The 25,593-nt window shown below is 41.7% G+C and overlaps 1 protein-coding gene across 3 annotated transcripts in view; it reads left to right on the top strand.

Moving 5' to 3' along the window:
* Positions 1 to 4,549: 4,549 nt before the first annotated feature.
* Positions 4,550 to 25,593, top strand: part of gabbr2 (gamma-aminobutyric acid (GABA) B receptor, 2) — a 164,590-nt gene continuing 143,546 nt past the window's right edge. The window contains exons 1-2 of one of the 3 annotated variants that reach the window (XM_027287102.1): positions 4,550 to 4,706; positions 5,619 to 5,780. In XM_027287102.1, the coding sequence (XP_027142903.1) occupies positions 5,664 to 5,780 (117 nt within the window). In that variant the 5' untranslated portion in view covers positions 4,550 to 4,706; positions 5,619 to 5,663. Of the gene's footprint in view, positions 4,711 to 5,618; positions 5,781 to 10,431; positions 11,522 to 25,593 lie in introns of those variants that run through there. The other 2 variants (XM_027287101.1, XM_010734778.3) reach the window with 2 other exon arrangements.

The following is a 25,593-nucleotide window of genomic DNA, read 5'->3' as shown; positions in this document are numbered from 1 at the left end:
TCTACCAACATGGTAGAGGAAACGAAAGACATGGAGACACAAAATCTATTGAGTAGAGCCAGAGGCAGACTATGAAACTCTTGCCAGAGAGGAGCTGGTGAATGAGTGGCAGGTGGCCTGGCCCCAGGGACTCCTAATGAAGAGAGTCTGCCTGCCTGCTTATCGATCCAGCCACATCAGCTGATCTGATGCCTGCCTGACTGGCAGACAAAGAGGTGGGGTGGGGGGCCTTAATGGGCACTAGGGGCCACGCACACACACACAGAAGACAGAAACCTTGTGCTCAACAGGTGTGTGTGTTCACATGGGTAGGAATGTAGTGGTGAGCAGTTGGTTTGTGACTTTGCGTGGTGGAAGAAGCAATTCAACTACATTCGGTTCAAGTTATGAGTCGGCTGTCTTTAAATGTTGAACCTCTTTTTCGTCTTTTGGTGGACCACATGAAAAGACGAGGCGAAGGGGACAACAGCTGTCCTCCTGTCACAGTGTAGCACAGCATTTCTAAGTCACTGTCCAGCATAATCTTCTCACACACACATACACACACACCTCTGCCATCACAGATGCTCCTTCAAGCTCATTATTTCTGGGACTGTCAGCTTGTGCCGTGTTGTGTTGGTTGGGTAATGCATCTTAAGCCCAGCTATCAAATATGAATAAAGCACTGACTTCTTTATCTATCATTCATGGCTTTCATTTGTTAAGCCATTTGCCTGCAAAAATATTTTGCATGTTCCCTTACTATTGTGAATAATGTGCTCAAACAGCAGCTGTTGGCCTATTATAAAACTGAACATACTGTTCTCGCCTGTGCTTGTATTAATGTTCAGGGAGGATTTGGTTAACATATCTGTGTGATATCATGATATTAGATATATTGATTTCATTTCATTGTCTTGACACCATGATTGAGACTGCATAATGTATGATACAAGGCTGTGTTAGAGAGTGTGGGTTTACTGTGTATCCATCTATCTCTGTGTCTTTTTCAATTATGGTAAACGTTGTGTGTATGTGTCTGGGTGTGTGTGCTTGTTAGTGTGCAAGCTAGTGTGTGTGTGTGTGTGTGTGTGTGTGTGAGGAGGAGGGGAACGTATGTGTATTTGTCCGTATGCATTTTTATCCATTTCCATGCATAAATGAGAGGGTATAAGGATACCCATGTTTTACATGTATTCTATATGTATGTTTGCATATAGAGTTATAGCTCTGTGGTCAACAGCATAGTGTGCTTGAGCGCCATGAAAAGTGAACTGGAAAAAGTGTTTAAGGTGACTATAGGAGCATAGGAAGGAGGTTTATCTCAGAAAAGGCAGCATTTTGTGTTTTGGAGCAGCCAACTGCTGTTAAAGAACAAATCTCAGGTGACCTTAAAAACTCAAAATACTCCTGAACAGCCTCCTATCCTATGTCCAGGAACAACTCATGGATTACATTTACATGCACATTCAGTCATTTAGCTAACACTTTTATCCATAACAAAAAGGGAAGAAGGGAAACAATCAAGGTACATTGTGACTAGGACATGTTAGTGCAGCAATAAGTCACTACGACAGTTCTGGAAGGGGCTAGATTTAGCATGTCCAGTTGTTGGTAGTCTTAGGAGAGCAGGTAATCTTTGAAGAGATGGGTCTTCAGAAGTTTTTTGAAGGCAGAGAGGGACACCCCTGCTCTGGTAGGAACTGGTAATGCGTTCCACCAACAGGGAACAACAGAGGAGAAGAGTCTGGATTGCCTTGAGCGAACAGGTGGCAGAGCCAGGCGTCATTCATTGGAGGAACATAACAGGCAATCATGTAGGTGTGTGTAGTACAGGAGACTACTTTGTAGGCAAGCATTAATGATTTGAATTTAATAATGGCTGCTTCAGGTAGCCAGTAACATGTCCTTTTGGGTTGATTGAAAACCAGGCATGCCGCTGCATTCTGGATCATCCTAAACTGTGCAGGTTTGGAGGCCCATCAGGAGGATGTTACAGTAATACAGAGATGACCACAACCTGTGTCAGGAATTGGGTAGGATGTTGAGTTAGGTATGACCCATTCAATAGAGCCTACCACTGATTAGCTGGTAATCAGTTGGGCTCATCTGGGATTTGAACCCGGTATGTCTCGCACCCAAAGCAAAAATCATACCACTTGCATCTTCATCGTTATCATCATTATTGCCATGATTGTAACCCAGATATGACTGCAGCACTCTGTGGCCTGGCTCTGGGATGTCCTGCATTTGAATAAATAAATAAACACATCCAAGAATTCTGAAACCAAGCTGTATTTCTGCACAAGTACACATGGACTTGACACTGCACTCCACAGTTTACATTGCTGAGTCATTACTATGTCAGCATTCCACAAGCAATCACTGATCAATACACACATTGGAGCTCAGAGTGGGAGAGAGCTCCTGTGTCCATTAGTAGAATCACCAGTGTAGAGAAATAGAAACTACATCACCGAGTGCTCTTCATTCACCCTGTGCAGCGATCTTTATCATGGAGAGCAACACCAGCTAGGTCACACATATATAAATCATCCAATGGCTTTGGAGCTCTTAAGGGCGTGCACCTTTTTGTCTTGGTGGATGGAAAAGGGTTGTGTATAATTAATACTGGTGGGGTGAGCTGAGGTGGGAGGTCTTGGAAAGCTGCCGTCCAACCCTTCCATCTCTGAGCACGTGTGCTGTGGGATAGCACGTGCACATGCATCAAACGTCTGTCACTAACTTGACCCAGAGAAATGCCTGGAGATTTCTTTTTCTGCGCCTTTTTCTTTTGTGTGTGTGTGTGTGTGTGTGTGTGCAGCTTATTCTTTATCACTCTATCTAATTTCTCCTCAATTCCTCCTTTGAACTCTCTGCTCTGTCTGCCCTCTCTGTCTTCCTTTCACTCTCCTGAAAGTGTCTGTATTATCACTTTGACCGACAGTTTGGACAAGATTTTGTGTGTGGAAGAATGGCCATGCATGTGATGAGTGTGAGAGTCTGCATCTGAGAGCCCTAGCCTTGTGTGTGTTTTTGTGTGTGTGCCTGTGAAAATGTTTGTTTGTGTAAGTCGGTATATTTGTGCTTGCTTTTGTGTGTATGTATCTCTTCATACCCACTAATTAGACTGACAGTTTTTATTAATAGTTTGGGGCTAATGTGTGATAGCGTGACTCCAGCTTTCCTACTAGCTCGTTTACCATGCTCTCTCGCCACCCCGGGCCCTAATTATCGAGCTCACGATCTGACATCCGACCACTAAAACAGAGACGACACTTTGACATATTGTCACTTCCGACTTTAGACTGAACCTCTTTAAACCTGAGGTTACGCTGTATGCCACTGGATCGTACCATCTTGTCTCTACCTCTAAGCATGTCTGAAAACTGAGTAGAGCCCAGGTTATAAAACTTCTATGTTCCTAAATCTGAAAACTGGTGTATATGTACTTCATTGCTTCTAGATTTCCAAGTGTCTGCATATAATTCTACAAGTCTAAAAAAACAATAACATGACAACAGACTGTGGTTGTCTTTCAGTGTGTATTATTAATCCCACTTAAATTGTGGATATATCTTCTGATTCCTTGTCAGAGAAGTGTTATATTCAACCTACAGACATGTGGAAATGTCGCTAAAATGATCAGCCTTGCTGTAGAGCAGCGATGCTGTAGATGACGTGGGAAACATTCATTGTAAGTGTGATTATGTAAGACATAGTTCTTGCTATTACTAAGACTTGACAGTAATCAAAATAGTGTCCTCCCACAGCACAGCCGCAGCCGAAGCTCTTTTGAAGGCAGTGGCCTACTTTACACAGTCTCTTCTCATATTCTTGATTTAATTTCAGAATGGAATAAGAAAGGCTATGATAACCTCTTCTGACCAGGACAAATGTAGCATGCCCATTCAAGATTATCTCTCTAGGCTGCACAGCAGAGGACATCCTTTAAATGAGAAACATGCAGTGAGTATTTTCTGTCCATTCTGACACAATAGTGAGCCTTGGATTCCTGGGTACACCCTGCTGCGGTGCTGTCTGTCTAACAGCTCATTTTGTTTGTGATGCCTTATGTCTGTCTATCATCGGACTAGCCACAATTTGTGCCTTTCATGTTTTTTCAAGTGAGACTTGAAATGATAATTAAATTCGAGTCACACAGCCAAGCATCTGTTTTTCCTAAAGATAAATACCAGCCACACTCTGAAACCGCCCTGTAGGTCACAGACAGCGCTTACTGCTGTTTTGAAGACATTTCCAGATTCCTCAAAGGCTCTTTTACCTAGTCTGAATGTAAAAATATATTTGCAGCGCAATAAAGAAAATCGTACTAGTGTCACTAAATTGTGTCTGTTTCTTAAGCCAAACAAATGCCTGAAGTAACACCTCCACCTACCTTTAATCAAACGTGTACATGAAAAATAATATAAAAACCTCTTATTGTAAAAATGATAATATATCTATATATTTTGATATTTTGATATAGAGCTGAATGAACAGCAAAGTTAGTGAGTGGGGCCCACAGAAATGCTTCCTACCCTGCAAAGGATGCGTCCTACAAGATGACAAGATGATTGTCACTTCCGGAAACCATCACACCAAAACAAAGGCGTCACAACTGTATTTGTGTGGTAAAAACCTTCTTCACTGAGCAGTCCACGGAGTCATTTCCATTCCAGCTGGATAGAAGAGTTTTTGACGATTGGGGAAATGTCTTTTAAAAAAAAGGTAAAAGTTGTCAAGCGAAGTGTAAATTACAGCTTAGCGTAGAGAAACCGAAGCTAACTTTACAAGAAAGAGATAAGGCACAAGTTAGGTAACTGTAACGTTAGCTGCAAATGTTTAGTTTATCATTTTTACGATTTAATAAGTACGCTTAATAGTAGTAAGTAGTATTTTAGTTTCGGCCAAGCAATTGTATTAAACCTTAATGTTATCAAGCAGGCGACAAAAACGACGTATTATTAAATTACGTTTTGTACGTGTGTGTGTGTGTGTGTGTGTGTGTGTGTGTGTATCTATATATATAGATATATAATATATATATATATATATATATATATTATATATATATATAATATATAGATGTATGTAGCAACCAGTTAATAAGTGGATAGCTTTAGCCATTTGACATTAAACAGTAGTGTAAGCAAACGTGTTACCAATGATTTAATTAAGTTTAGCTGCTGTGGTGCTGCGGCAGTAATGGAATGAACCTTAATTATGTGTCATTGGGAACCTGTGTTGACCTCGACTACTCTCTCTCCTCTCTCCTCTCTCTCTCTCTCTCTCTCCTCTCTCTCTCTCTCTCTCCTCCTATAATAATATATATATATATATATATATATATATATATATATCTTATATATATATATATATATATTCTGTCATGGTAGGAGCCGCCGTAACAGTAGTAGTACAGTAGCAGTAGTGCCAAAAAAAGTTGAAAATGAACATACTAGTTAATCACTGCTACCAATCCCATCTCTTTTGAACCCAAAATGGTACTTGAAAATCCATTAGTTATAGAAAACAGTGACCTCATTGCTGCTTTTTGAAAAAAAATATTTTTTTATATATTGGTGTTTATTCAGTTCAGATGCACATCATGTTTATTGTCTCATGATGTTATGTACAAAAGGAGCTGAAGTACTGGACCATCAGGCAGGCACTACACATCCATGGTCCACCCACACAGGTGTTTTCACATCATTTGCCTGATTAGACCTCTCATCAGGACTTCGTGGGCAGCAGAGATCATTTTCAGCTTCTTCATGCTACTTTTCCCAACTTTTAAGGTAAGGTATACCCTTTTTTTTCTTATTGGATCATTGATTTTTGGTAACCTCACCTGATAGGCACCCATTGAAAGTAAACCTCAAATGAACTTGACTATCCTATAACCACCCTGAAAAAGTAAAAAAAAAAAAAAAATACATTCCACTTTTTTTTTTCACTCTCTACTTGTTGCCCTGGTTTCTTTTCATCTCAACAGCCCGAAAGAAAGCTGTGTCCTGCTGTTTTTCATTTGTGATAATAGATCACAAAACACAATGTAGTGTTTTGTGTGGTCTTGTATTTGCAGATAGCCAGTGATTGGTGAATTGATGTGGTTGTTAGGATCTTAGGTCGTTAGGGGCATTTTTAGGTCAGGTCCTTTATTAATAAATACGTTCTCTTAGTTGTTACAGTCTGCATGCCATTAATACATTAGTAAAAAAAAAAAACTCATTCTGAGGCATTGACCTCCAGTTACTAAAACATCTGGTAAAGCAGGATAAATGCTGAGGCATGATATCCCACCGATGTTGCAAAAACAGTTTAGGTTTGACTAGCGAAATTCTCACCAGTTTTATCCATTTTATCCATGATTTGTGTCACAAAGTATATTTCACTAAATGAGTTACACAAACCTCTTTAGATCAAAACTTTCATTAGGAAGTTTGAGTGTCGAGCACTCCAACAGGGGCCAAGCCGGTCATCCATCTTCCTTATCACAAGGGTAAATTTCCTAGTCGACAGTCTGCAGTGTTTTCATGTTTTCTAGGCTCATAAAACATGCATTCTCCACCGCCGTGCGTGGAACACGCCCAGTTGAAGAATCGCTCCTCAACTTGTTGGTATGCATGGAATTCGCAGGACTGTGACTCCAGATTCTGAAACCAATTATTCAAATAGCTGCCACTGTAACAGGCAGGGCAAGCGTGTCGAGAACAAGGGAAAGAAGCATCTCAGAGATTCATAATAAAATGTTCCCTGCTGTATAGTAGAGTTACTTGCCTGCGCCATTTCAAGATAGAGTCCGATGTCCTTTGGGTGGACTGTTGAGATCAGTCATGTGTGAGATAACTCTGAACTAAGGTATTGCGCTGGGATAAATATATATATATATATATACTGTGTCTTTGTGCTAAGAAGATCACAGCAAAGCCTTTTCATGCTGCCGTTTTTTATGCCTATATATGTGGAATGTGTTACCAGATCAAAATAAGCCTTGATGACTTATAGATATAAACGGACCTCAAAATAGCATCCAATTGCGGCTAAATAGTGAATTAGTGATGGGATAGATGGATAAATGAGCTAACCTTTCCATTGCTCCTTCACATACGCTCTCTGGAAATATTAATCAAAACAGCAGAGCGGTGTGATCAAGTGTAGTTTTAAGAAAAAAAAACGTTAGCGAATGTGTTTCCATGAAAGTGTCATGAAGTTGATTAATTTTCCATCAGGCCATCCAGTTCCCCGCTCATTTTGTAAACAAGTCACAAAAGACGTACATGGATATTCCACTGGTGAACACAAGCATCTGAGCTATGAAATATGAGAGCATTGGAAATATCATTTTTCATTCGTCCTGTTCTGAATACCTGGCATTTAAAATTCATAGAGCATCTTGTGGCGTATTGTCAGAGTTTTGGTGAGGGATGTCCTCAGGCCACCCCATTAATCTCTATTAAATGGGGACATGTCAGCCAGCTTTGCGTGTGTACGTGTGTGTGGATTGGATGCTGCATTTGTGAGTCTCTTCAGCATTAAGTGTCAGGTGTTTGGCATGTACAGTTGCTTAAAACCTGGCCATTTGTTAGTCTGTTCCTGATTTTCAGACAGAAGAATTTGATATAGTCAAATAACACATTCACACTACCGGAAAGCTTTCATCTAAGTTGCTGCATCACTGAGCATGGTCAATGAATCTACAGTCATAACATAAAATTTCATCTCTGATTGCTCAAGTACCAACATCTGCATAATTATTTCACTGTGTGCCCTTCATACCACACAAGTATGTTCCAATTAGTGGTGATATATTGGCTTGACATCTTGTTTAGTGAGGACGGGCAGATTGCAGAGCCATGATTGAAAGCTTAATGAATGATTCATAATCTGAAACGAAATGGACATTTTCATTTGGGCATCTGCAACAATCATTAGCTGGACACGTAGCATTTCCACACTAGAAAAACCCCCAAACAGGGTCAATTTAGAGGTGCTGATTGATTGTACCTGTAAATGTCTGTAGGTTATAATAAATCCATTGTATGTGCTAATTAAGACACAGATTTTCAGGGTATTTCTCAGCCAATGTGACTTCCTCACATTACATTTAAAGGACCAGTGTATAGGATTTAGTGTCATTTAATGATAAAGATTCTTATTTTCAGGGGATTACACACTGAAAAAAATACATAGTTATGCATATTATATTTATGCACATTTCTGTCACATTCTCTAAATAAAGCACACAAAATCTTACACACTGGGCTGCATTAAAGTTTAATTTGCTGACACATTGCTAACTCTCTGCTTTCTGGGTGTTGGGAGAAATGTTTTTGAGCAGGGTGGGATGTTATCTTCTGTGAAACAAACAGATGGGCCGACAACTTGACCTACTTCTTCATCTGGACCATTCTGAATAAAAGTGGAGCATGTTTTTGATTTGCGTCACTTCTTTATTTATTTGAGCATTTTGCTTACTGTACGTTGATGCTGTCTGTGCACGGCAAACCTTCCTAGCCATGTCACATAAATTAAACACCAGTTATCTCTGACATCACAGATCAAAACGTGGGTCAAGTCGGTAATCAGCCAGAAATAACAAGACTACTCCGATATGTTGTATTCCTTAAGGAGTTAAGATGTCTGATTTGAGAAAATCTTTCACATAAAGGATGTGCTTGTCAAAGAGAGTCAGAGACCTAGATATTTTGGCTATCCTCCAGGGTTGTTCCTTTGTGTGTTGTGTGTATGGAGCTGCTTCGTCTTGTGATAAATGACCTGTGTTTTAAGAAGCCAGTAGGGTCAGCTCTGCCATATCATCCATGACAGCTTTATGCTTTAAGCCCCTAATGAAGATTGAGGAAATTGGTTGTGTGAGAGGATAGGTGAAAATCATATTGTGATTAAGACTATTTGCTGTGCAAAGGTTATTTCACAATTCCCATTTTCTGATAGCAGGCCTAGCTTACAGAGTAAATTTCTCTGGGAAAAAAAATGAAATTCTTAGTATAGTATTGCAAATTCTTATAGACGGCATCATCTCTGAAAACGAAGACCTGCAACATGTCACCTGTGTTGCACATTAGACTTAAAAATCTCACCATAGGCAAGTTGCTTTCACTCTGCGGTGTGGGCAGTTGTGGAGTGATGCATCTATAGCTGACACCTGTATTCACAAGGTGATCTTCATGCCCTGTGCCATATTAATCCTGAACTGAAAACAACATTACACTCTTTTACACTACTTTTATTCGTGCCCTTCTCTTTGATGCTTATTGTAATTGTGTCTGTGATATAATTGTTTGAGTCAAACTCGATGTGCCTCTGTTTTGAAATACAGATGCAAGTGATGACTTGAAAGGCTTTCATATTTCTCCCGCATGTGCCGAACCGTTACCCCCTGGCAGAATATTCTGTTCACTTCCCACGCAAGTTTAACAATACCATGCATTGTGTTGCAAACTATTGCAATAATTGCCTGTTTTTTAACCTTAGGGCCGCGGGAGAAAGTAATCCTTGTGTACAGAGACATAAATTTAAAATGTGTATACCGTGCTCCAGGGAAATGCAGGTAATGGGCTAATGTACACATGTCAACAAGAGCTGAGGACAATTACAGCTGCACTGCTGCAAAGCGCTGCTGTCTGGAACAGTACAGCACCATGGACAGCACCCAGGCTCTTCACTGTCCATGGTGCTGAAATTTTGCTGGATTCATTGCTTAGGATCCAGTGTTTCCTGAATATTTTAGGGTTTTACAGTGGAAAAAGTTAAACTGATAACCATGATAGTCGAATGTAATAATCCTCTCTTACTTACTGTCTTACTTAATTAAGTTTTTTGGGAGCCCCCCAAACAAGGACGCCTGGGCATGTGTGAACCTAACTTCACAGTCTGCTCTTTGGCTCTTTATGAGACTACTAAATCAAAGCACGTCCAAAAATAATCCCAGTCTCTTCACATATGTTCACTTCGGATATTTTCAATACTTATTTATTCTTTATTGGTCCTATAGTGGGAATCCGCACACAGCTTGTTGTCTTATCGTGCTCAAGGACACGTCAACAGAACCGGCTACATGGGGAATCAAAGCCCATCTGTCTGTGGGAATAATCTCACCAACCCTTGGCATAAACATTTATAACGTGACACTAAAAGTACACATCGTTTCATATGACTATTGTATGACGCGTAACATAACAATGGTTTACACGTGTATATACTGCAGCCCTATATATTTTAACTACCATGCCCGCATGCATGTCTGCAACGTTGTCTGCCTCCTGTAACATAAAAACACAGTAAATCACCATTGGCTGTCAATCCGCTGATGAGCCCGTCCTGCATGAAGCCTATGCAGCCTTTCCACCAGGCTGTTCTCTCCCTCGCCTCCTCCTCCTCCCCCTCCACCTCTTCCTCCCCCCTTCCCTCCCTCGTTTCCTCTCCTCCTCCACATTCAGTGCTCCCTCTTGCGCGCGCGGTGAGCAGCAGCAGCAGCAGCAAATGCTTCGGCGCTTCTCTGACGCACCATCGGAGATGAGCATCCCAGTCCCACAGGCTGTCAAGGCAGACTCTCTCGACATCTCCCCCTCGGACCTCTGTGGTCGAGCTTTCAGCATCAGCTCTGTTTGTTTTTAGTCTGTTCCCGTATCGCTTCCTTGTCTGTGCAATTTGTCACATTCTGCGTTTGGCGTCTGGGATGCCCACAGTTGCCATCTCTTGGCTGGGAATTTACTTCGGAGGTGATTTTTTGTATCCGCATCAACTGTCATCGAAAGTGACTGATTTCTGTCTACACTTACGGGGGTCTTCACCTTGTTTTCGGGGCATCCTTCAGGACATTCGTGTGCTTCTAAGATAAGTGATTAAATCAAATTAAAGGTGAAAAGGAGGGCTGAATTGGAGGGCTGTTTTGACAGGAGATCGTTTGGATGACGGACATCGAGAGGCAATAGCTCTCCTTCTGCAACGCGAATCTCTGCGTCCTTGGAATATTCTTACAGAGGCGCCGTTATAGAGTAGTAACATTTTTCCCAGTTTGCAGTCATAATCCACACGACCAGTTTGCCCACTGCAGGGGCTGCTGCGGCTTTCGTGTCTGCTCTGTTTTGAAATACGATTTCATTGACGGGCGGGCGTCTGAGCATCCCGGACGAGCCCGAATTTGCGATGCCCAACCAGTGAGGGTACGGTGGGATCTCATTTGGTCACCCTGCACGGTCGCATGGCTCCAGCCCGGAGGGACTGCAGCGGCTGGGAGATGTTTCTCCCGACGGGATGCCTGCTCCTCTCAGTTTTGCTATTTCACCCTGCCCTGGCCAAGGTGTGTAACGACCGCACCAAACACGGACAGGACAACAGCTGGTTCGCCAGGGACGGGGAAAACTTGCCCATCATGGTTCTTATGCCAATGAACGAATCGGCCTTGATGAGCAGCATCAGCCAAGGGATCGAGCCGGCGGTCCAACTGGCCATCCAGCACATACGGGAGTCCAGGAAGTACTCGTTCTCACTCATCACCAAAATCTACGACACCGAGGTAAATAAACCCCTTCACTGAGCTGCTACTGCTCCTAGTTCTCTCAGGTGTGCTTAAAACAGTGTGTGTGTGTGTGTGTGTGTGTGTGTGTGTGTGTGTGTGTGTGTGTGTGTGTGTGTGTGTGTGTGTGTGGCGCGCGCCTTGCCCCGCAGCGCTCCACACGCTGTGCGTCCGCGGGGAAACGCTGTGTTCTGTTATGTTTTGTGTGTGTGCGGAATCGTCGTTTCCATTGCGCAAAAGTCAATTGGCAGGCCTATCGCTTCTTTCCTACAGTGTTAGCGCTTCTTCCCCATCCTCGTCCATCTCGTTGCTGTCTCCTAATATTGATGTATTTAAATGTAACCAGGATCGTAAGGCACTGCATTACCCGGCACTTCACTCTTGCTCTTCCTATGCTGGACGCTTTAATGGTTACCGCAATCTCAGGATGAAACCGAATGACAAGGCTGTGTGGTGATTAAAAAAAGTCATTCCTCGCTGTCACCCTATTGAATTTGAATTAAAACGCTACATTGCATCTTCAATTTTATAAGATGTGTGCATGACTTGAGCTGTCCTTGCGTTGTAACGATTTTTAGTCACGAAGTAGTGTCTCTTAACGATTAAAGGGCTGCTTCTCATCGTGCCTGAAGATGGCGGTAATTGGATGTACGATTCCTTCTGACTTCTTGCACCCTTGAAAAGAGCTGCTTCTCACAGAGTCCAAGCTCCAAATTAACATCTGTTTATTTGATACCAGTAACAACAACAATATACCACTCCAGTTGAAGTCCTCTTGAAGTTTTTTCATCACTAAATCTCTGCAAGCGTTGACAATGTGGGCGTCTTCTCCATAATTTGTTTACACTCGAATTATTTGAATCAGTCAGCAGTACTTATAGTGGCCTTTTAAGCTTTTAGTGATTTACATGCTTCAGAGGACACAGTGTCATTGATGAGTTTAAAGCTGCTGCATCATACAGTTGCCATGCCAACACGTAAGGATGTTCTATCTTAATCTATCGTATAAGATGACATTGATTTTCTACTTAAATAAATAAACAAACATATAATAGTGAGTCTGATCCAAATTTGTCTTATTACAACATCTCATGATAGATTCTCCTTTGTGCCTTAGATAGCAGTAATTCATTTGGTTTCCCTGCATAGCCCCAGTCTGTATACCGTGTAAGCACAGGTGTGTGTCCATGTGAAAGAGCACACACATCTGTGTTGATAAAGGTAAGCCCTCGCAGGCACCATGTGCTCAGACCATGGGATTAATATGCTCTTATGAGCGTTATGATTTTTTTCCCCTTTCTATTCCCCATGAGGGAAAGATGAGCTGGAAGCAGGAGGTCAGTGGGCCAGCCTGACATCCGCACACGGGGAATGTCTGATAGTGATGCCAGCTTTCTAATACCGGCAATCAATAGGAACTCATGAGAACCATGCAATTTGATGACTTTGCGGTCAAAGGCTAAACTCTATTACACTGTGCCACTGCCAATCCCGTGGTATTTGACATTTGTTTTTTTTATACAGGCCATCTGAAAATCCAGGCTCTGATCATGTTTTTGGAAAGGTCAAAATAAAAATGTCCTATGCCTGCAATAAAACTGTGTTTTTTCCTCAGTAACAATTACTTAGTTTTGCTTATAAATATAATATTTAGTCAACACTTGTCTTTTTTCATTATTCTATTAGTGGCAAACATTACATACATTAAAGTCTTACTATACTACATTAATTGTGTTAATGAAATACTTTGCCCAGTGGTAGCTTATTAGCTCTGGCTTTAATATGTCTTTGAAAAAAGAACCCTGCCTACCAACTTAGAGTATATTTACAAGCTATTGCAAATCATCTGGCACAGCCTGGCATGGTTAAAGTCAACAAGGGACCACAGAGAGCACTGTGAAGTGCAAATGGCAGCATACTGCAACAGAATATTGTTATTATATTGTATATTTACAGAGAATAATAAAGAAAGCGTCAATGTCTTTAGTGGCAGAAACATGATTTCAATAACATCTTAAAATATGAGAAACTATTATTGTTTGCATATATCAGATGAAGTGGTCTGAAGTGTGTCTCAACACTTACAGGTGGATAGGACCTTTGCCCAGGACAGGTTTATTGCTGTTGTGTTGACTCTACTGCTTTTGGAGCTTGTTTATAGGAGCAATAATATGAAGTTAGCAATGCAACGATACACGTGTTCATTATGCATTTATTGACCTATAATCTTTTACTTACACATGAATAAAAGTCCTGAACACACACATCCGCACAGCTTCCTCACATACCACATGCTTATGTCAGAAAACAATACATGCATCAGTAAGTATGCTGCAGCTAGCAGCAGGCCCAGTGTGTGCCTGTGTTGTGTTTGTGCACACTTGTATGTGTGTGTGCGTGTGTGTATGTGCGGGCACTGGGATTTAGCCTGGCAGATGTAAGTAATCAGTCCCTGAGCAGAGGCTCTTTATCCCTTTATCCCCTGTTGGTGGAGCAATGGGTAGACAGGGCAGGCCCAGTCCATCCCCTGGTGGTGCAGAGCTGGGTGATGGTGCTGCTGCTGATGAGGCACTGGGGGGCTGTCCCACAGTAAAAGGCCGGGAGCGGAGGCTGTGCTGTTAGAATGAGGTAGTTGGCTGTTGATTGGAGAAGCAGTTAGTAGAAACACAGCAGATGTCCTGACGTGGAATGCCTGGAGATGAGATCTAATACAGGCTGGGGTGGGAACTAGTATGATCAGGCCAAAGCCAGACTCCTAAGTTGTTTCAATAATATAGGCATTGTGGCAGGCTGAGGCATTTGCAGACGAGAATACATCCTTGCTTTAAAACCAGAGCATTGCAGGTAGCAAAGAAGCAGGATGGATTATATCAACTGGGAGGCTTAGTGCTGGAGCAGGAGTTGGAGACTTCACCGCAGCTCTAGATTTGTGAGTGTGGGTTTTAGTGTAACCGAGGAATGATACTGTAACTCTGCAGGCTTAGCTGATCAAAGCTTTGGAGAGGACAGGAAGCACTGGAAGAGGATGGAAGGGAGACTTTGGGCAGTGAGAACGTTCTAGGCTAAGCTACGCTAGTTCGCCGGCTTATAGGATGTGTGACAGGCCCTTGAGAGAAGCCATTTAGAAAAAGATCACTTTTTTAGCAGAACAGTTAACAGTAAAATTCATTGTTGTGGTATGTCAGGTATGCACCATACGACTGCAATATAAAAGTAGTTACATACCGTTGTGTGAAAACATCTCTGCCTGGGCTGCTGCAGCAAGGACTGAGCCTTTGTACATGGGGCGGTTGCTCTAACAACTGAGCTAAATGACACCACAGCACAAGGACAGTTTTAAGAGATACATCTTTGAAACAGGTCTGTCGTGTCACAAATTGAGGGAAGTGGTGGAGAAAAGAGGACAAAGAAAGTCAAAATCCTTTTATTAGGCCACTTGAATTTCATCCATTAGGACTGTCACTTTTTCAAAGAATCAAGTTTGAGAGAATGAGAACTAACACGTAATTTGTTTAGATTGATTTAAAAACAAACCCACAAAGCCCTCATTGAAAAATACATTGAATAATTGACCCTGTAGTGTGTCCGCTGCCTTACTTGAGTGATCTCCTAATAGGTGACTTCAGATTTGGTGTTGTGTTAATGTTACTGCAGTGCATGCAATAAACTGACTCACCTTTAACCAAGCTGGAGTACAAGACCCAGCCACTTATACACATTGTGAGTTTAGAATTTAAATAAGATCATTCTTCATTCAGACGGTTGTTAGAGTTTTACCTATAAAGTTATACAACACCTTTCGTTGTCAGTTTATTTTATTTGTGATGGCAAGAGGTGTATAATCTCATCTAAGGCAACAATGAATTTGATATCAACTCTTGGAGTCTTTTCTGTGTTCACTTTCAAAAGATCATTCCACTCTTCTTGATAGAAATCTTCAGTTTAATTATGTACTTTTAGGGAATATGCTCCTTTGCTATCACGTTTCCTCTGTTCTAGCAATCAGATGAAGAGTGAAGATGTATTTTTAAAGTCAAATCAATACAACCACAAAGACGCACAGTCTGCAGTTGGAGATGCTGATCTCGTCCATGTCCAGTGCACCAGATACAGTATGCAGATATTTATAGTATATGCTTGTCCATCCATGCAATATTATGGGCCTCCTGAGACTATGTTAGCAATGACCTATGTGTAGAGATACTGCACACAGATATGAACTGTTACTCCTGCTCCCCTCTGAGGACTAGATGCAACATGTCACATTTGTGCATATGCAAGCCTGAAACCGCCATACAGTATACTTGTTCACAGAAGGAAGAACACCCTCTTGAGCGTATAATAGACATTTTGTCATTTTGTCAGAAGAAGTTAGGTTTGTTGTGAAAAGACATTGGAGGTCAGGATGCTGCTGAGCATAGGTCTTATGGCAAAGTGGGATGGTTTTTCGCCTTGTTTTAGCCACGTGTCATTTAGATATTTATTCAGAAAGTGCCTTTTACTGATCTTTCTGATTCACACACTGTAACTCACCTTTGGGCTTTTGTGTAAAACCATCTGACATGGGCCAAATGAAGCAGCGCCTTTGGACATCTTATATGTCAGGGTGTCATATTGTACGCCACATATTATCTAAATATCTGACATCTATTCAGCGCTGAGGCGGTGACCCAAGAGGGTCAGCAAAGATTGCCTGTCACTGCTCCTAGGAGAGGGCGAATATTCAGGGATAGTAGGGAAAAGCAGCCTGTCACAGCCTGGATACTCTCTAGGCATACAGAAAGTGCTGAGTGTGGCTGTATCCACTGACCCGACACAGATAGTGGGGATCAATGTGCAGCAGGCCTTCTCATAGAATGAACAGGATCTCAGGGGAGAGTCGGAGAGAGAGAGAGAGGGAGAGAGAGAGAGAGAGAGGCGAGAGAGAACGAGATGTGTAGGGCTATGAGATGAGAGATCCTGAAATAGGATTATATCATCTTCTGTGCAGGAAGAGGAAATGGCCAGCCTCTTAATTCTTATTGGATCATAATGTAATGCCATTCACGTTGTTTCTCTGAGGCTACATCGTTTAATGGATATGTGAAAAAATGAGGTATCCACATTAGATCAGTTAAGGTCTCCCAAGATCTTGTGTTGTTGTGTCAATGATATCATTTTACAGGTTCATAAAAGTATTTCATTTATATCATTTTAATGTTTTTTTTTAAACTGATTCATGCAAAACATGGGTCACAATTTAACGAAGTTACTAAATTTGAGCACTAATTGCTGACCTTTTTCTGAGTCGGGCTGCCAGTGGCCTGCAGGGCTCGAGCAAGACAACCATAAACATGAACTTTCCTGATAAAAGAGGCTCTTGCATGCCCTGAAGCTGGCTTTAGAACAGATCCCGTGATACACAAACACACACATAATAACGGCACATAAATGCATGTCAGTATGTTGATGCACACACAGTATGTTTTCATGTACTTTCAGCACTCTACACACACCTCTGTCTCCTCCCTCCACACACACAGTACATACACTCCCCTGTATGGTCATTGCTGTTTTCAGTTGGCACCCCTGCAGCGCTGCCTGAGGTCAGGACAGTGTGGTCAGTTGAGCAGTTAGACATGTTCAGCTTCAGTAGAAGTGGAGTCATAGCGTCATCAGATTGCCTTAACACCAGTTGCCTTCATCCATCCATCTCACTATATATAGTCTAAAACTACAGTATATCTAACTAGAAACAAATCATTTTGATCTGTTCTGTGCCACTATACGATATACTACAATTTTAAATAAATCTAATGTGATGGAAATTTGTGAATGGGAGTTGCATCAAAGGCAACAAAATGGTAGAAACTGATTTATTTTATTTAGTAATTGTACAGAATAAGACACAGTAGACCTCATGGGCTTTGTGCATTCTCACTAGTATTGGATTCAATATTAATTATTCCTTGTGCCCATCACTTGTTCAGCAGTGCTTTAACCATAATAGACCTGAACCCTTGACCTTTCTTTCCTGTTTATCCTGGGGTTTGTCCTGCAGCTTTCTAGAAAGAGAAATAAGTCAAGTTTGACTGCCCCTTTTCTCTGCTACATTACTCCAAACTGACCACAGGGCAACATCTTCTTGCTGGTGTTAATAACACAACGCTTTATTTGATATAATATTGGTGGCTCCAAGCACTTAAATTCAATAGGTGAGTTCAAATGTGACAAAAACAAATTAGCCTTTTAGCTGTCTCTACCTTGCATTTTCCTGGAGTAGATTACGGTATGTGTTACTGAATCTCATGTATGTTGCTAATTTGATAGAGCAAGAGAGAGTGTTCGCCATTATCTCTGGTCTGCGCAGTCACCCCTCAGGACCCAGTGTGCTCGCCAAGTCAAGGGCTAATCGCACAAGAGAGGCAACGGCTGAATTCAATTTCAAAAGTACCTTGAGCAAGTCCGTTGGTTTGCTTGCAAGGCAGTCAAAATGTGTGTTTGTGCTTAAGTACTGATCAAGGATGGGAAATAGTCTGTGCCCTGGATGTGTGGGCGGAGGTATTTATGTGAATATCTCAGTGGCTGGTGAATGTGATTCTTCGAGATGGACTCAATCACCCCACACTGATATTGTTAAAAACCACAGACTACCACACGCTGCTTGCAAAAATTCAGCAAAACAGAATGCTGTGGTTAAGGGTGTCACTGTCATTACTGCACGTCTTTTTTATTCTCTCCCCGTCGATGTGGCTTTTCTGCATTGTTAAATCTGCCTTAGTGCAACTGGTCTGGAATCTAATTTAGCTCTTTGTTATCTCATTGAGGGAAATAATACACAGTCAAGTGGCCTGTTGTCAGTGCAGACTTGTTCATAGTGTTATCAGTGGACTGTGCTGTGGTCAGCACCGTCACTTAGGTGGTGTTAAGTGAATGACAAATTAGCAGAAAATAGCAGTATGTACAGTGTCAGCAAGAGTGCAACCGCTGCTACAAAAATGCTAATAATAGTTTGCCACTGGACTTACATACATTCTAGCATTACCCTCACCTGAATAGATGAATACAGTATCCAAAATGCCGCATATGTTTGCCCTGAATTCATTGTGTCTTAATTACAACCAGACGATACGGTTGTGTAGTAAAAGCTTTAATGAATTCAGTTTGTGATAATCAATTAAGTTTCAAATGAATTTGTCATTGTCAAATTTTAATCTTCTTTCTTTCTGCCATCCTATTGTGTTTTCCCGGCAGATGTTATGATGAGACATCTGTTGGCATGCTCCCTCCTCATCGTTTTTCTTCTCTCTAAGACTCTAAGGCTGTCATCGAGATGCACAGTGACTCCAAAAAGGTGGTGAACCAGGCATCTGGCTGCCATTAACATTAAACAAACAGTTACTCTCTGATTCACATGGCTGTACTGTGGTGCTGAGGGAAGGACACCCACTGGGAAATCACCCAGGAGACAGAAACGCGGCAGGAGGATGGATGAAGTGGGGTGGGGGGGACGAGTTAAGGGAAGGTGCAGAGTGGAGAGATGGAATGTGAGGCAGATAAACTGTAGGAAAAAACATTGAAAATGGCACTTTAAAGTAGCGACAGACGAGAGCGGGGATGAGGATGAAAATCTCCCATCTTTATTCAGTGCTGCTGAAAATACTGACAAGATGGCTGCTGCCATGTTGAGTGCAACACTAAGTCAGTCCGTCTGGCTGCTACTGCTGGTGCATCTATAAAGCTGCCATTGATCCCCAGCCAAGCCATTTGCACAGACAATTAACACAGTGAATGTTTATCCGCTGCTATAGCTTGTTTCGCTACAAACTACTGAAAAATCACTCTTTCTAACTCCCAAATGTGCTGTGAGCATCGGGATTTATTCAGTATTTTTGTTTTGGTCGGTAAATAATTTCAAAAATGATATTCGTGATGTTTGGTCTGTTTACTGAGCTCAGTTTTCTGCAGACAAGGTCCAGGAGAATATGTGTTTGTGTGCTTATGGTTACCAACCCCAAGGGAGGTGCCCTGCTGTTGCACGTCTGGAGAATTTCCATCACTAAAAGGCTGCGTATTTGTGTAAGCGTGAGAGACACAGAAAGAAGAGAGAAGGAGGTTGTATGTGTGAGACGGGCTCCAAATGCTTAATATTGCTCCTCTTCTAATGTTGTTTGAGCTTTCACCTTTAGACAAAGCAGATTCTGACCACATTCCTGCTACACCAGATGACCTTTTCAAAGGATGACTCATTTTCTACTCAATTTTGCCTTTGTCAGCCATTATTATACTGTAATCCTTAAAATTTTACCCCCTCACTCCATTACTGCCTGCTCCTTTCATTATTCATTATGCCTCCACCCCTTCACACACGCACACACAGACACCACATTCACCTCCCTGCCTCCCTGTACCTCTCCCATGAGTGGACAGAAATGAAAGGATTATTGTGGAAAGGGTGTGCCGTTGTCATTAGAGATTGGACAAGTACTCTGTGCACGCTCCTGTCTGTCGCTCTCAAGGGGGCCCAGCACAGAGCAATAAGCAGAGACAGTCTGTCCTTGTCAGTCCTGTAATTACATTAAAGCTCATGTAATTCTTGGCCAAAAAAAGAAAGAGAAGCCAGCCATCGTCTGCTTCTTAGGACCTGCGTGCACATAGACACATATGTGTATTGGACCTGCATGAGTATGTTCTGCGGTCCAGTGACTGTGTGTGTGTGTGTGTGTGTGTGCACGCACGCGCATTTCCATGATTCCAGCTGTGCAATGTGTATGATTATAGCATGTGTGCATCCTGTTCCCAGGGGTCAATGGCACTTAACACCTGTTCCCAGAGGGCAGGTTGGTTGTCATGGCCGCAGCTGGGGGATGTGTGGAGAGTCAGGTTGGTGCCACAGAAGAATAATGGCCTTTCTTGCCTTGTCTCTGTCTTTCTCACCGTGACCATCACCAATTTCAGCAGTCTTTCTCCCCCTCGCTCACATTCATCCACCCACACACATACACACAACCACATAAAGACCCAACCACATAAACCATGTAAATGGACATTCATACCCATTGTGCCAGTGAACAGAAGACGCCAGGGCATAGAGCTGCCCAACCTAAGCTGGCTTTGGGAAAAAAGCATTTACATATTTTTTTTTTTGTCAAATTATGGAGGAGAATTCTCTCATTTAGACTACACAGCTTTCTCTATTACAGTAATATGAAAACAGATGGTGACTCTACTATATTTGAAAATCCTTTTCTGTGCTCAACTGATGTTATATTGCAGCTTACTTAGACACCCACGTCCACACACTATTGGTTGGATCTACTGTAGGTGTGTTTGATACAAATTCAACATATATATTCATGTACGAAATTCTGCATTCGATTTTCCCAACAGCCTCAACAGAGCAGCAGTTTCAAAAGTAAGTACTTTTGTGTGAAATCTAATATTTTATTACCTCAAACAATGGCATGATTGGTACATTTTAGACATTCCAACTATAACACACATTTATAGTCTGTTTTACACACAGGATTCCTACATGAAAACATGTTTGTTCAGTGCTGTCCTTTTCTAGAAAGAGATGCTCAGCTGAAGGAGCGATTATACAGTTTCAGTCACACAGAAGAGGACCTTCATGGAACACCTGTCAGAAGCACAGCCTTCAGTTATTATTTTACCAAAATAGCCTGTTAGATTCAATACATTAAAGCTTCCTTGAGCAATGTCTCATGCTTTTTGTGCTCATCCAGGTGTGAGGAAACAAACTGTCAGTTCATGTTTTGCTTTTCCTCTTCTGGTGTGTATGTGCCATTTAGATTTTGCGGTCGTCAAACACCGTAACCCTCTGTGTTTTTTTTTTTTTTGTTTGTTTTGTTTTTTTTACAGTATTTTCCTGCTTTCACTGGCTACACACTGACTGTATGTACAATGATTGTCTGAAAGTGTAACTATTGTGATTTGTTGCTGGTAGTGGGCCCCAGCATGCGTCCATGTGGCACACTGCAGCTCTCTGCTCCAGCAGTCTCTGATACACATCAGACCTTTGTCCATTTGCCGCCCGCTCATAGTGGTTACCACTTCCCCATCCGTGATTGCTAGGGGCTGTTAGTGGAAAGCAGTTGGTGAGCCCATTGTGTGCCAAGAGCGATAACAACAGACAGTAGAATCACAGATGCAACCTCCACGCACACACACACACACACACACACACACACACACACACACACTCCCTGCCACACTCCCTAAGTTCCCATGCACGGTAACAGTGGTACACACATCTGTCATGCCCATCCAAAGCAGGCAATCATGTTACATGTGATCACAAAAGGCTGTGCAATGATGATAAGAGATCATTTGCAACCAAACTCTATCCGCTGAGTCCTAATCTTTGTGCACGCATGTATGTGTGTGTGTGTGTGTGTGTGCATTGTGTGTATTTCCATGGACGGCTAGCTGGATAAATGGATGACAAAACAGATAAAATTGTGCTTTGTTATGTTGTATTAGTGTCATTGTGCTTTGCCAATGGGTTGCATTTTGTTTTGAGCAGTCCCAACTACATTTGGTAAACACACATACATCTTTACTGAATCCATCACACACAGAAGTAGCTACACTGTAAATGTTGCTCTCAGCTGCTCTACATGTTGTAATGAAGTCATTTCATCTCTTTAGTTAATACATCTCTAAACAAACCATGTTATAGGCTATAGAGCAGGAATTGTGGCTGTAAAGAGTAGTTAGTGTTACAGAGCCGGCGTCAGACTGTGGCTGATAAATGGGGTGGGGTCCTGATTGGAGGGACCCGCGGCTGCCTGTCTGACTAATGAACTGTTACTGTAAGGCAGGCGCCTTTTATTGCTTTCTTTATGAGGAGAAGAGAGTACTCTTATGACTTGGTTGCTCTGTCTCCTTTTACTAGTCATTCGCTTGCTTTGTGCGCGCACACACACACACACACACACACACACACACACACACACGTATACAAACTCATGCATACACAGGGCCTGCTTCTCCCCGGAGGACTGTTATCTCTCATGGTTATACACAAAAAGCTTGACATGGGGCCAGTTGGGTTACAAGCTCGTGGCAGCTGATCTGAAGACCAGGCAAGAAACTGCTGGAGCAGACTTGTTTTTTAAATGTGTGTACAAAACTACCACTGTAGATACAATCCCCATGAGATGCAGGGTCCTTCAAGCGTTTGTTGAAGTTTTATTGACATCAGGCCTATTCTGGTTAACAGCATGTGTGAGATTGAAAAGACCAAAGCTGCCCCCTTGTTGCTGTTAGTAGTACTAGTAATAGTAGGCAAATATCATTTGAACATTAATCCAGGGATAGCATCTCCACTTTCTCTGTCCTCTCCAGCGTCCTTGTACGCTCCTGTCACAAACCACAGGTTATACTGTGTTCCTTCATTGCCACCTGGGCTTCACATTGATCAGCAGTCTGAGGCCATACCATTAAGGTGCTGTCAGCTTGAGCGCTTGATGGCAATTTAATCAAACTTGCAGCATGTAAATTAATATTCACAAATAAACCACAAATAAATTACTATCTCAAGACACAACAGGACCCCACAATACACACTATGGAAAGCAATCTGTATTTCATTACGTGAAGAGGATGAGCGTGATGAAATACTCTTTCTGACCTACAGTTTTTGTCGGTGTTGAGAAAAACCTACATTCTTTGAACAAAAGTTATTAGTAACTTGAAAACATTTGTTTGTTTTTTGTAGGATTCTGACAACATAAGCAAAAAAAAAAAAAAACTAACTTCACAACATCTAGTGCCCTGACAGTTTATGTTTAGATTATGGGGACTTGGACAGATGTCACTTCAGGACATTTGACTCTTTGTGTGGATCATCACATCAAGATGCTTGAAATATGTTTGGAATGAAAGTTTTATCTGAGTTATGTACATCAAAAGACCAAGCTAATTAACAGCCATTTCCGTTGCATTGATTTCCAAAAAATTCTTAAAGCGTGAAATCTGGAAATCTTGGATCATAATTGACATGTTGAATAGAGACTGTGGGGATATATTTAGTATAATCTAATATAATCTAATAATCCTCATCTCAGACGGTCTTATCTTGGGATAACACTATTTACATGATTAGATGCTCTTACTTTCATGCTGATTTCTTGCCTTCATCCAAATGCACGACAGTCTTTGCCAAAAATCTGCTCCTCTGTTCATGTAGCCCAACTGTGTGTATTGATTTCATGGCTAAAAACAGGGTGATGGCGGAATGCCTGTTTTATTCTTTCTTTTTGGGAAACCTCCAACAATTGATGCCACCCTTTTGCCGTTTCTTAAAAACGGGCAGCTTGATGACAATATAGATCCAACTGCACCTGAATTTCATCTCTTACATACCCTCAGTTAAATTATATTTTCACTAGATTTTTCCATAATGTGATGTTTCATGGCCACAGTGGGATATTTGAGAAATGCACTCCTGGGAGTTTTCACCACTGCTGCTGCCAAAAGATACCGGCCACCACTTCCTCTGCCAGCCATCTTTTATGTACCCCTTTCATTATGTTTGAAATTCCAAGGTAAAAGACTATCTAGGGAATGAACATCACCAACCATATTAGGCCACTTCAACACACTATACAAGATAGATAAAGCAATTAGGTCGCCAAAGTAATGTATACAGTATATTGAGCTCTTGCAGCAATAAGAAAGTGATAGGCAGTTTGTCTTTAAAATGGCAGCCTGCGTTTAGGGGGAGACCCCCATTTTACAGTGTAGCAAGAACATCCCTGCTATGTATCATTCCTTCTTTTTGTACCCTGATCGTTATTGGGCTTTTGTGAGATTTTATTGCCTCAGTTGTCTGTGATTGATGTGCCCAATGAATGGGGAGCGCCGGTTGAACTGATGACACCCCAAGCTGTGAGAAGGAATGATGCCTATCACGTTAATTCAATTTAAAGCAGTTGGATAGTGAGTGAAATTTCATTATCCCACGTAAAGCAGATAATTCCAAGGGCCATCTGGACAGATGGAGGACATTACTCCTAAGGCGTATTCATATCAACATTTATATTCACATAGACAGAGCTATCACAACCGTGCGTTGATGTAATTGTAAACAAGCTGTCTATTTGCCTGGACAGTGTTAGGCTAGTTGTTTTTCGATCTGACAGAAAGGACTCCAATAAAGTTCCGCCAACTGTGAAGTTCTTGGTGTTGCAGCAGTTTAAAGTCTAAAGTTTGTTAGCATTAAGCATCTGCCAAACAGCCCCAAAGCTAGTTTTAAATGTCCACTCCCTGGCGTGGATTTCATTTCCATTTTACAGGCTTTTTAAAAGGGAAAACCAACTCTTGTCCAAACTGAGCTACAGTCCATGTTACACTAATTACTACCCTTATTAGTATTCCAATGGAACACTAGCAATTAGCATAGCCATTAAAACCATAAGGCTCTCCCGGGGGGAAAAAATAGAAAAGAAAAACAGAAATGAGGCTAAAATGTATGTTTTAAGCCGTTTTTATGTGCCTGGTTTAGTGCAATTGCGTTTCTATCTTTTGGCCTTGGCAGACAAATGTGCAGAAGGTCCTTTGGCTGTGCTGTGCTTTCTAATGTATGTAAATTGTGTGGAAAGGGGACATCAATTAGAGTTGGCGGTGTGCACGCACTGTGCATTTATTCATGAGGTTGGTAAACCTGCTAATTGTATGTACCAGAGACATCCATCGTAGATGTTGTTAACCGTATTAATGGAAACACAACTAATGACACGGACTCTTGCGATCTGCCCTACGTAATGTCACAGCTGTGATTACAGACCCTCGCGCTCAGTCCACATACAAAGGTATGCAGACGTGAAAGGATGAGCGTGTTTTTGTGTGCTCAGAGACATCCTCTGAACTTAAAAAAGAATAAGACACACAATCCCGGGGATGTGTGCATGAATATTAAAAGGTGGCATACTAAACAATTCTCCAGTGTTGACCTGTTGCTGGATGTATTCTTATTGAATAAATGAACATACCTCATATTTACTAGATCACTGCTTTTAAGATTTATGAATCAGAATTATACATGGTCCCCGGTGGTTTTTGGCAGC

Source organism: Larimichthys crocea, chromosome XIII (assembly GCF_000972845.2).
Source record: "Larimichthys crocea isolate SSNF chromosome XIII, L_crocea_2.0, whole genome shotgun sequence".
Taxonomy (NCBI): Eukaryota; Metazoa; Chordata; class Actinopteri; family Sciaenidae; genus Larimichthys; species Larimichthys crocea.
This window is presented reverse-complemented; position numbering and strand designations above follow the sequence as displayed.